The sequence below is a fragment of the Equus caballus genome, chromosome 1 (assembly GCF_041296265.1).
Source record: "Equus caballus isolate H_3958 breed thoroughbred chromosome 1, TB-T2T, whole genome shotgun sequence".
NCBI lineage: Eukaryota > Metazoa > Chordata > Mammalia > Perissodactyla > Equidae > Equus > Equus caballus.
Genome location: NC_091684.1, coordinates 159,273,534 through 159,286,641, shown reverse-complemented (window position 1 = coordinate 159,286,641; position 13,108 = coordinate 159,273,534). Strand labels below are relative to the sequence as shown.

Below are 13,108 nucleotides of genomic sequence, written 5' to 3'. Positions count from 1 at the left end.
TGGGGAAGATCAGGAGTCTAGTTTTGTATTTACTGCGTTGAAAGTGCCTGTGAGAAATGCAGGGGAGGAGTTGGAAATCAGGCAGTTGGAATACAGATCTGGAGCTCAGAGGTCAGATCTGGCCTGGGATATAAAATTTGAAATTCACTTTATAAGTCAAACTTCACATAGTAAAAAGAAAAAAAAAAGGGTCCAGCCTGGTGGCGCAGTGGTTAAGTTCGCATGTTCCGCTTCTTGGCGGCCTGGGGTTCGCCGGTTCAGGTCCCAGGTGCGGACATGACACCGCTTGGCAAAAGCCATGCTGTGGTAGGCGTCCCACATATAAAGTAGAGGAAGATGGGCACAGATGTTAGCTCTTCCTCAGCAAAAAGAGGAGGATTGGCAGTAGTTAGCTCAGAGCTAATCTTCCTCAAAAAAAAAAAAAGTATTCAAACAGTAGCAAAGGACATACAGTATCAAGTGCATCTTCCAGTCTCCTGTTTGCCCTCCTCAGAAGCAATCGTCGGTCCCATTTTGGTGTATATTTCCAGAGACAATCTGTGCATCTATACGAATATATCTTTTTGTAAAGCAGTGAATGGAAGCATGCTGTACCCACTTTGTCCCTTTGCTTTTTTTCCTTAAAAATATTTTTTGGATATCATTGCGTGTCAGTAAATCTAGTGCTGACTCATTCTTTTTAACAGTTGAATAGTGTTTCTTTTTTCTCTTTTATTGCATGTTTTTAAATGTGATGTTTTAGATAGATATATGTTCATGTGGTAGAAAAGGCAAAAATATACACATATATAAAGGTATATGGGGAAGTACCCATCCCTCTCCCCATCTACCTAGTCCTTCTGGCTCACCCCACCCAAGGAAACAGTGGTGGTTTGAGGGGAATCCTCCTAGAGTGTCCTTATGTATACATGATAAAACGTATTATGCCACTGTTCCAAACTTTGTAGTTTTTTTCACTCAGTATATCTTAGAGCTCTTTCTATGTGAGAATGTAGAGAACTTTCTCTCCTTTTTTTCTATTGTTGGCACAGCCTTCCATTGTAGAGATGCACTGTAATTTATGTAACCAGTCCCCCACCTTAGGTTTTCAATCTTTTATTGTTATAAACAATGCTGCAGTGAATAACTTGGTGCATGTGTCATTTCATACATGTGCAAATATATCTGTGGGATAAATTCCCAAGAGTGGACTTGTACAAAGAGTATATGCATTTGAAATTTTGATAGATATTGACAAATTTTCCCTCACAGATGTACGAATTTATCCTCCCACCAGCAATAGGTGAGACTCCGCCTTCCCCCACGCTCTCACCGACAGTAGCACATGTGTGGACATTTGCTCAGCTATCTGTTCATATCATTTGCTCATTTCTCTATTTTTTTCTTACCAGTTTCCAGGAGTTCTTTGCCTGATATGAATTACAAATTTTTTTCCCCAGTTCTTCATTCTCTTTTTTTTTTTTATTTATTGAGGATTTAGTTTTGTTTTTTTTTGTCTTTTTTTTAAGGATTGGCACCTGGGCTAACAACTGTTGCCAATCTTTTTTTTTTTTTTTTTCTGCTTTATCTCCCCACCCCCCGCCCCGTACACAGTTGTATATCTTAGTTGCCGGTCCTTCTAGTTGTGGGATGTGGGATGCCGCCTCAACGTGGCCTGACGAGCGGTGCCATGTCCGCGCCCAGGATCCGAACCCTGGGCCGCTGCAGCGGAGCGAGCGAACTTAACCACTCGGCCACGGAGCCGGCCCCTCTTCATTCTCTTTTGACTTTGCTTATTTCTTTGGAGCCATTCAGAAAGTTTTATTTATTTATCAGTTTTACTTTTATAGTGTCTATGTTTTGAATCATAATTAGAAGCACATTCTCCATTCCAAAGTTAGAAGGAATTTCTCCTGTGGTTTCTTCTAGAACTTGTATGTTTTATTTTTCACATTTAAGTCTTTGATCCATTTGGAATATAGATATAGTATGAGATGTAGATCCAACTTTATTCTTTCCAGATGGTTATCCAGTTGTCCCTACAAGGCTTGTTAGATGTTCATCCAGACAGCTCATCTTTGCCTCACCAGTTTAAGACATCAGCTTTTCTTGTAATGTCTTATAATGTATTCTACTACCCATTGCTTTTCTTTTTCTGAGCTTTTCCAGAGTATTCTTTATTTTTTATATGAAATTTAGGATGAGCTTATCTAGTTCAATTATAAAAAACTTCTTAGTATTTTAATGGGATCATGTTAAATATATAAATCAACTTAGGGAGAAATCACATCTTATTCTGTGGAATTTCCTAACCAAGAACGTGGTAGGTTCAAACCTTTTTATATTTTTAACATTTCCTTCGCATGTCTCTCAAATTTTTTGTCAGATTTATTCTTAAGTGTTTTATCTTTTTTGTTTCTGTTGTAAATAGGTTTTCTCTTCCTTTATATCTTCTATTTGGTTGTTATTCTGTATGTATGAAAGCTATTGATTGCTGTGTATTAATTTTCTATCCATATTGTTTTTGGTTGATTTTCTAGATCTGCACTTACAGAGTAGCCACTAACACAGGTAGCTATCTTAATTTAAATTTAAATTTAAGATAAATTAAAATTTTTGTTCTTAAGTTGCGCTAGCCACATTTCACGTGCTCAATAACCACGTGTGGCTAGTGGCTACCGTATTGTATAGCCTGCTCTAGATTTTTTCAGGTATACAACCACATCATCTGCACATAATGATCATTTTACCATTTCCTTTCTAATTTTTGTACCACTGTTTTCTTCCTCTTTTCTAATTGAATTATCTAGTATCCCAGCATAAATAAAATAATAATGATGAGAGTGAGCACACTTGTTTTATTCCAGACTTTAGTGGGAATGCTTCTAGTGTTTCCCCATTGAAGCTGGACGCTAGCTTTTGAGCTGAGATAGATACATTTTGCAGTACTAAGGAAGTATCCATCTATTCCTGTTTTATAGAGTATTCTTTTTTTTTTCAAAGATTGGCACATGAGCTAATATCTGTTGCCAATCTTCCTTTCTTTTTTACCTTCTTCTTCTCCCCAAAGACCCCCAGTACACAGTTGTATATTCTAGTTGTGAGTGCCTCTGGTTGTGCTATGTGGGACCCTGCCTCAGCATGGCCTGATGAGCGGTCCCTGTCTGCGCCCAGGATCTGAACCGGCGAGACCCTGGGCCGCTGAAGCAGAGCGTACAAACTTAACCACTCAGACACAGCCCCCTATAGAGTATTCTCATCCAGAATGGTTATTTCAGAGTCTTTGGAGATGATCATTTGATTGATTGATTGATTGATTTGGGGGGTAATATTGAATCATTCTTGCATTCCTGGAATCAATGCTATAATACATTATATACTTATGCATATGATATATTGTTATTTTTAATGTACTGTCAGAGTCTATTTGCTAATATTCTATTCAGGATTTTGCATCAATATTTATAAGTTTTTTTCTGTAGTTTCTGTTTTTGCAGTATATTTCAGGGGTTTTTTTAACCAATGTTATACTCCTCTTGTACAAAAAAAAAGATGGAAGTTTTCTTTCTTTTTCAATGTTCAGGAATAGTTACAAAAGTAATGGAAACTTTATACCTATTAAATTGTCAAAAATTAGAAAGCCAGATGATGCCAGAGGTTGGCAGGACTTTGGGGATATAGGAACCCTTATAGGTTCTTATGACCCAGCAATCCTTGCAGAGTTTATGAGGGAACATGTATGAAATTGTTTATTATAAAGCATTATTTGAAGTGGCAAAGAGTTGGAAGCCATCACTGAGAGAATGGTTTGGTAAAATGTGGTACATGTACACTTGGAATACTATGGAAGAGTCAGAATCAACAGATTAGATAAACACCTGGGCAAAGCATTGAATGAAAACCCTATGAAACAGAGCGAGGTTTAACACATGACTATTTGTATGCATTAAAACTATATATACACAAAATTCTTTTTGCAAGAACATATGCAAACAAAAAGATACACCCTAAACTTGTCAGAATGATATGAGGTGGTGGGAAAGGGAAATGGGGATGAAAGTTTAAAACATTTTTAGAATTATCTAATCTTCTAAAGTTTGGTGTAATTATCCTTTAAAACTGACAAGGCGTGGTGTTTGGGGAGATTAGTTCTTTGAAAAGTTTCTTCTATGGAAAGTGGTCTTTGAGATCAGGGTTTGGCAGACTATGGCCCTTTGATCAGATCTGGCCCACTGCCTGTTTTTGTAAATAAAGCTTTACTGGAGTATAACCTCACCCACTCGTTTCTGTGTTGTCTGTGGTTGCTTTTATGCTGCAATGGCACAGGTGAGTAGTTGCAAGTACTCAAATGGTCCGCAAAGCCTTGAATACTTACTATCTATCCCTTTACAGGAAAAGTTTGCCAACCCCTGGTTTAGATTTTCCATCTCTTCTGGAGTCCATTTTGACTCTAATTTAATTTCTACTTTTAAAAAAAATTAATTCGTTTTTCCTGTGATAATTTCTCAGTCTGTCCTTGTCTCATGGTCAGTAATTTTACAGAACGTTTGCTATTTTTTCTCATAATTAGATCATGGTGATGCATTTTTGGCAAGAATACCACAGAAACGATGTGCCCTTCTCAGTTGGGATTGCCAGGTAAAGCAAAGAAGAATACAGCATGCCAGTTGAGTTAGAATTTCAGGGGCCAGTCCTGTGGCCGAGTGGTTGAGTTCGCGTGCTCCGCTTCGGCAGCCCAGGGTTTCACTGGTTCAAATCCTGGGCGTAGACATGGCGCCGCTCATCAGGCCATGCTGAGGCAGCGTCCCACATGCCTCAACTAGAAGGACCTACAACTAGAATATATAACTATGTACTGGGGGCTTTGGGGAGAAGAAGAAGAAGAAGGGGGAAAAAAAAAGAAGATTGGCAGGAGATGTTAGCTCAGGTGCCAATCTTTAAAAAGAAAAGAATTTCAGAGAAACAAAAACTAGTGTTGTAGTATAAAAGTATGTCCCATGCAATGCCTTATCCTCAATACATTATAGCAGAGGGTGGATGATGTCAGTATATCATATTAGTGATGTTAATCTTGAAGTTATGGTGGTGTCTGGGATCTCTCTTCTGAAAGTTACTATTTTCCCCTCAAGAGATACTTTGAGACTATGCAAATAGTCTATTTTCCTCAAACTTTCACCCGCTTATTTGAGCATCCATTGTTGTATCTTGCCTGAAAAAATTATTACTGTGGTGTTTTAATGGCAATTTTGTATTTCTCTCATTTCTTATACATTTATTAATTGGAATTTTTCTGTAAGGAAGTGTTATCCCTTCTCTCCCTATTTAATTTATTCAATTATTTATTTTATTCAGCTTGGACTTGTAAATATTTCATTCTATGACTTGTAAACTGGTATCATCATTATTAATTTCATTGCTTGGATTGTTCAAGATTTCCTTATTTGGAGTTCTTTCAGATTGGGCCCTAGGCCTTTTTAACATGCTCATCCTTTTTTTGAGCACTTCTCTATTTTAGCTCATTTATTCAAATTATAGAGGGTTTTGTTTTGTTTTGTTTTTTGAGGAAGATTAGCCCTGAGCTAACATCTGCTGCCAATCCTCCTCTTTTTGCAGAGGAAGGCTGGCCCTGAGCTAACATCCGTGCCCATCTTCCTCTACTTTTTTTTTTCCCTGCTTTTTCTCCCCAAATCCCCCCGGTACACAGTTGTATATTTTTTTTAGTTGTGGGTCCTTCTCTAAATTGCCATGTGGCATGTGGGACACTGCCTCAGCTTGGCCTGATGAGCGATGCCATATCCACACCCAGGATCCAAACCGGCAAAACCCTGGGCCACTGAAGCAGAATGTGCGAACTTAACCACTCGGCCACAGGGCTGGCCGCATCTTCCTCTGCTTTATATGTGGGACACCTGCTACAGCACGGCTTGACAAGTCGTGCATAGGTCCACACCCAGGATCCAAACCAATGAACCCTGGGCTGCCAGAGTGGAACGTGCCAACTTAACCATTGCACCACCAGGCCAGCCCCCATTTATTTTTTGTTATAATTAATTGGCTTTTAATATATTCACAGTTATGTATCCATCACCACGATCAATTTTAGGACAGTTTCATTACCTGAAAAAAAAACAACCCATGCCCATTAATCATCACTCCCCACCATCCCCAGCCTACTCTCTATCTCTATGCATTTGCCTATTCTGGACATTTCATAGAAATGGAATCATACAATATGTGGTCCTTTGTCACTGGCTTCTTTCACTTAGCATAATGTTTCCAGGGTTGTTTTAATTTCCTAGGGTTGCCACAACAAATTGCCATAAACAGCGTGGCTTAAAACAACAAATTTATTCTCTCGTAGTTCTTGAGTCTAGAAGTCTGAAATCATGGTGTCTGTAAGGCCTTGCTCCCTTTGAAAACTCTGGTGGGAGAGTCTGTTCCACGCCTCTCTCCAAGCCTTCTGGTGGTTGTAGGCAATCCTTGGCATTCCTTGGCTTGCAACTGCATCACTCTGACCTCTGCTTCTGGTGTCATGTGGCATTCTCCCTGTGTCTCTGTCCCTGTGTTTTCTCATGGCCTTCTTTTAAGGACACCAGTCATTGGATGTAGGGCCGACTCTAATCCAGTGTGACCTCATCACAACTTGATCACATCTGCAAAGACTCTTGTGCAAATAAAGTTATGCTTATAGATGCCAGGGGTTAGGACTTCACTATATCTTTTTTGGGGGACAGTAATTCAACCTGCAGCACGGGTTCATCCACGCTATAACATGTATCAGAACTTCATTCCTGGGGCCAGCCCGGTGGTGCAGTGGTTAAGTGTGCACGTTCTGCTTCAGTGGCCCAGGCTTTGCCAGTTCAGACCCCGGGTGCGGACATGGCACCGCTTGGCAAGCCATGCTATGGTAGGTGTCCCACGTTTATAAGTAGAGGAAGATGGGCATGGATGTTAGCTCAGGGCCAGTCTCCCTCGGCAAAAAGAGGGAGATTGGCAGCAGTTAGCTCAGGGCTAATCTTCCTCAAAAAAAAAAAAACTTCATGCCTTTTTATGGCCGTAAGTACCACATTGTATGAATAAATCATTTCATTTTATTCATCTGTTCATCAGTTGGTGGACATTTAGGTTGTTTCTACTTTTTGCCTATTATGAATAATGCTGCTATGAACATTCATGTACAAGTTTTTGTGTGGACATTTGTTTTCATTTCTCAACCTATGAATTGGATTGATGGATCATAGGGTATCTCTGTGTTTCATTGCTTGAAGAACTGCCAGACTGTTTTTCAAAGTGGCTGCACTGTCCTACAGTTCCACCAGCAGTGTATTTCTCCACATCCTGGCCAACACTTGTTATTACCTGTCTTTTTTGTTATAGTCATCCCAGTGGATGTGAAGTAGAACCTCATCGTAGTTTTGATTTGCATTGTCCTGATGGTTAATGGCGTTGAGAATTTTTTCATGTACTTATTAGCCATTTGTAAATTTTCTTTGGAGAAAGGTCTATTCAGATCTTTTGTCCATTTTCTAATTGGGTTATTTGTCTTTTTATTATTATGTTTGAGCTCTTTATATATTCTAGTACAAGTCCCCTATTAGTTATGTGATTTATAAAAATTTTCTTCCATTCTTTGTGTCTTTTCACTTTTTTGATGGTGTCTCTTGAAGCACAAAAGTTTCTAATTTTGAGGATGTCCAGTTTATCTAATTTCTCTTTTGTTGCTTGTGATTTTGGTTTCATATCTAAGAAATGATTGCCTAGTCCAAGGTCACAAAGATTATGCCTATATTTCCTTCTAATAGTTGAGTTAGTTTTAGTTCCTACATTTAGGTCCTTGATCTGTTTTGAATCAATTTTTGACTATTGTGAGAATTAGGGGTTGAATTTTTTTCTTTTGCGGTTGTCCCAGCACCATTTGTTCAATTATTCTTTTCTCCCATTGAATTGTCTTGGCAAGACCCTTGTTGAAGATTAAGTAACCCTAGATGTATGGATTTATTTCTGGACTCTTAATTCTGGTCCGTTGAATTATATGTCTTTCTTTATGCCAAAACCACACTGTCTTGATTACTGTTTAGGTTTGTAGTAGATTTTGAAATCAGGAAGTGTGTGTCCTCCAGCTTTATTCTTTTTCAAGATGTTTTGGCTATTCTGGGTCCTTTGAATTTCCATATGAATTTTAGGATCATCTTGTCAATTTCTGCAAAGGAGTCAGCTGGAATTTTGATTGGGATTGCATTGGACCTGTAGATCAATTTGGGGAGTATTGCCATCTTAACAATATTAAGAGTTTGAATCCATGAACATAGGATATCTTTCCATTCATTCAGGTCTTTTATTTTCAACAATGTTTTTTCAACAATGTAGTTTTCAGAGTGTAAGTTTTTCATTTATTTTGTTAAATTTATTCTTAAATATTTTATTACTTTTGACAATATTATAAATGGACTTGTTTTCTTTATTTCATTTTTGATTTGCTCCTTGGTACTAAACAGAAATACAATTGATTTTTGTATATTGATTTTGTCTCCTGTACCCTTGTTGAACTCATTTATTAGTTCTAATAGTTTTTAGTAGATTCCTTGGGATATTCTATAAACAAGATCATATAATCAGCCTTTGTTGTTGTTGTTTTCTTGTCTAATTGCCCTAGCTATAATCTCCAGTACAATGTTAAATAGAAGTGGTGAGAACAGACATCCTTCTCTTGGTACTGATCACAGGAGAAGACCATCCAGCCTTTTACCATTAAGTATGTTAGCTGTGGGTTTTTCGTAGATAATCTTTATCAGGTTGAGGAAATTTCCTTCTAGTCCTAGCTTATTGAGTGTTTTTATCATGAAAAGGTGTTGGAGTTAGTCAAATACTTTTTATGCATCTATTGAGATGATCATGTGGGTGTTTCCCTTTATTCTCTTAATATGGTGTATCACACATTGATCACATTGATGTTTGTATGTTGAACCATCCTTGTATTCCTGGGATAAATTCCACTTGATAGTGGTGTATAATCCTCATTATGTGCTGCTAGATTCAGCCTACTAGTATTTTGTTGAGGATTTTTGTGTCTATATGCATAAGGGATATTGGTCTCTAGTTTACTTATGATGTCTTTGGTTTTTACATCAGGGTAATCTGGCCTCATAGAAGTTGGGAAGTGTTCACTTCTTTTCTATTTTTGATAGAACTGTGAAGGACTGGTGTTAATTCTTTAAACGTTTGGTAGATTTCACTAATAAAGCTATCTCATCTAGAAATTTTATTTGTGGGAATTTTTTTTTGTTATTAATTCAATATCTTAAATGTCTATTCAGATTTTCTATATCTTCAAGTCAGTTTCGGTAGTTTGTGTCTTTCTAGGAATTTGTCTGTTTCACCCAAACTATCTAATTTGTTGGCATATAGTTGTTCATAGTATTAATTTTTATTCTTTTTCATTGATGTAAATATTTAAAGTTAAAAATTTCCCTCTCAGCAGTGCTTTAGTTGTATCCTATGAGTTGTGATATATATTATTATTTTAATTGCAGTAACATTGGATTATAACATTATATAGCTTTCAGATGTACATCATAATATATTTAGAATTCTGTGTAGATTACATCATGTTCACCACCCAGAAACTAATTATAGTCCATCCCCCCTCACATGTGAGCCTAATCACCCCTTTTGCCCTCCCGACCCACTTCCCCTATAGTAACCACCAATCCAATCTCCATTGCTATGTGTGTGTGTGTCGTCATTTTTATCTTCTACTTAGGAGTGAGATCATACGGTGTTTGACTTTCTCGCTCTGACTAATTTCACTCAGCATAATACCCTCGAGGACCATCCATGTTGTCACAAATGGCCGGATTTCATCGTTTCTTATGGCTGAGTAGTATTCCATTGTTTATATATACCACATCTTCTTTATCCATTCGTCCCTTGATGGGCACCTAGGTTGCTTCCAAGTCTTGGCTGTTGTGTGTAGTGCTGCAATGAACATAGGGGTGCATGTATCTTTATGCCTTTGCGTTTTCAAGTTCTTTGGATAAATACCCAGCAGTGGGATAGCTGGATCATATGGTAGATCTATTCTTAATTTTCTGAGAATACTCCATACTGCTTTCCATAGTGGCTGTACCAGTTTGCCCTCCCATATATTATTTTTTTATAGTCATTTTGCAATTTCACTTTGTATTTCTTCCTCAATCTAATTGTTGTTAAGAGTTTTTTAAAACTTTTTTAATAAAAAGGCCTTTATGTTTTTTGATTTTGTTATTAATTTTTAGTTGGTTTGCTATGTGTTGAGACAATGTATGATTTCAGAGAAAGTGTGATTTCTATTTTTTATATTTATTGAGGGTTTTTTTGTCACGAATATTCCATGGGAATCTAAAAATTGTTTCTGTTGTTTTATCTTCATATGTAGTCCGTGTTTTCTCTGTATATATGTATCTCTGTATATATGTATTTCTCTCTATATATGTATCTTTTCTGATAATTTGAAAGTCTTTTTCTTTTTTTAAATTCTTGTCATGATCACTTCTGTATCTTTAAATAGTCTTTATTTCTTGATTTAGCAGTTTTCTTTTCACCCTGGCTATAAAACATGAGGAAATCAGTATATATCCACCTTTTCTCCTTTTTTCTCTTTACCTTTTGTTAGAGTATTTCAGCATTGTTTAAGGTGTTTGCGTTCACAGAGTTGTTTTAGTTCTGGTGCTAGATTAAATGGGCTCTGCTCACTTCCAGTTCTTGGCCGTGCGTTATTTTTTCCATCCTAGTAAGTCTTCCTCTCATAACTTCCTCAAGACACTCAAGGGCACTGTATTTTGTAGGTTCTGTGAGTTCATATTTGAAAATGTTTATGTTTATTGCCTTTATACTTAAATGAAAGAATATCTGTAGGTTAAATTACTGGACATGAGATTGCTAGGTCAAAGGATATGTACATTTTTAATTTAAAATGGGATAAATATTTCCAAAGTATGCCAATTTACACTCACAAATAACAACACATAACTGTGCCTACTTAACTGCATTCTGCTTAACAGAGTTATCAAGGGTTTTTTCCTTAAATGTTTGCCAATCTGATAGGCATAAAATAGTATTTCATTGTAGTTTCAATTTCCAATTCTCTTCTGTGTCCGAGACTGAGTGCCTTTTCAGATATTTAAGAGCCCTTTGGTCTTGTGCTCTGACTGCCAGTGTGCTGTGTCCATTTCTTTGTTGGGTCGTTCTCGTTTTATTTTTGGAGGCCTTTCTTTATATTAAGAAAATTATCCTTTTTCTCATTTGAGGCCAGTGTTTTTTCCTAGTTGTGTATTTGTTCTTCTTTGTTTATATTCATTACCACATAATGAAATTTTAATTTTATGTTATCTAGTTTTTATCAATCTTTTCTTTCATGGCTTCTCTGGATGTTGTGCCCTGTTTAGGAAGGCATTTCCCCACTATGATATTATTTTTCTTAATTTTTATTTTCTTGTAGTAATATTAAATTATCCCCTACCCCATATATGTTTGCACCACAAAGCATAAAGAATTTATCTTGGCATGATGTATGAAATGAGTCTCTCATGTAGCCTTTTTCTCAGTTGGCAACCCTGTTGTCTCAGCCATATTTATTGATTAATCCACAGATATTGATTGTTGGAAGTCATCAATGTAGCAGTGGGAGCAGACGGGATCACCTAGGACTATATTATAGAGTGAGAAAAGAGGGCCTAGGCTGAGTCTTGAGAGAATCCCAAAATATCACCTTATGTATGAAGAGGATGAGCCAACAAAGGAAAGTGGGAAGGAGCACCCAGAGAGTGGGGAGCCAGGCGCCTGGGACTGGAGAAGTGAGTATCTCAGGAGAAAGGGAGAGGCTCAGTGAGAGGAGGACCGGGACTTGTTCACCAAACCCAGCCACGTGGATATCCTGGGGGCCTTGGGGATGGCTGCTCGCTGGGGTGGTGAGGCAAAGGCTAGGTTTGAGCGGGTTCAGGAGGGAGTAATAGGTGGGAGACAGCAAATAGTGACAATCATTTCAAGAAGTTTATCTGTGAAGGGCAGGAGAGCAAAGGTGCCTGTAGAGGAAGGTTTTTAAAGGTGAGAGAAATTTTTGAATGCTTAAATACTAATAGGAAGAATCTAGTGAAGAGGGAGAGGTGGAGGCAACAAGTGAGGAAAGAGAAGGTGAGTGGTGACAGGTTCTTCAGAGGGCGGCACCAGACCTCAGTCTGCCTAAAGTGGGAGCGAGCATACGTCACAGCAGGAGGAAAGGAGGGGAGGATGGAGTTGGAACTGTCTTTGTTCACCTCTTCCTGTCTTTAAAGTAGCCCTAGGTTAGGAACTGAGGACACAGGTAGGATGGTGAGTGCCCGTTAGATCCAGCAGAGGTCAAGGGCCGTGTTATTGAGGAGCTGGCTGAGGGAAATTTGGGGTGACCATATTGCAGATCAGAGGAGCATCCCCATCTGGTCCCGAATTAGGACCTTTGGCTTAGCTGCTGTACCTGGGCCAAGAGTCAAGCTTTTCACAGCCCGTTGCTTTTCCTCCCCATCCTCCCTCCCACTGCTGCCCACACTAAACCCAGCTCCAGCCGTGGCCTCATTCCTGTTGCCACAGTGGTGCAGAGCATCCCCCACCCACTGACCCTGGTACCTGGTCTTCTCAGCCCCAGTTCATTCTGATTCCTGTTGAAACTCTCCTACAAGCAGCCTTTGAGCCTGTGGCTTGAAGAGTGAGGAGAGACTGTTAAGGGACTGGTTTCTATTGTGTTGACTTCTCGGGGGCATCAGCCTCCTGTAATCCCAATGGGGAAGATCTTTTCAATTGAGCCTGTATGTTGGAAACTCTTGGTGCAGTTCAGAGGCCGGGAAGATAATTCTGCGCTGGCTTTCTTGTGCTCCACTTTCTGCCTTCCTCTGCTCTGGTCCTGAGCATCTTCTCTTCTGCAGGGTGACACAAACTGGCCTGATTCCCGAGACTCCTGGACAGGGGATGTACGGGGCCGTTCTGCAGTAAGGGACAGTCACCTGAATCAGGCCGGGTCCACCTGGAGGACCTTAGCCTACAGTGAGTGGGGAGGGGCGGGGGCATAGCCACCTGCCTGGTTTGGGGATGGATGATCCCAGGGAGGATCTGGCCTGGGGTC

The 13,108-nt window shown here is 38.8% G+C and overlaps 1 protein-coding gene across 7 annotated transcripts in view; it reads left to right on the top strand.

The window, feature by feature from the left end:
- The window catches only part of STARD9 (StAR related lipid transfer domain containing 9), a 122,323-nt gene that overhangs the window by 105,671 nt on the left and 3,544 nt on the right, over window positions 1-13,108 (top strand). For 6 of the 7 annotated variants that reach the window (XM_005603100.4, XM_070238483.1, XM_070238491.1 and 3 more), the window contains one exon: window positions 12,912-13,029. In XM_005603100.4, coding sequence (XP_005603157.1) covers window positions 12,912-13,029 — 118 coding nt within the window. Of the gene's footprint in view, window positions 1-4,549; window positions 4,666-12,911; window positions 13,030-13,108 lie in introns of those variants that run through there. The other variant, XM_070238499.1, reaches the window with a different exon arrangement.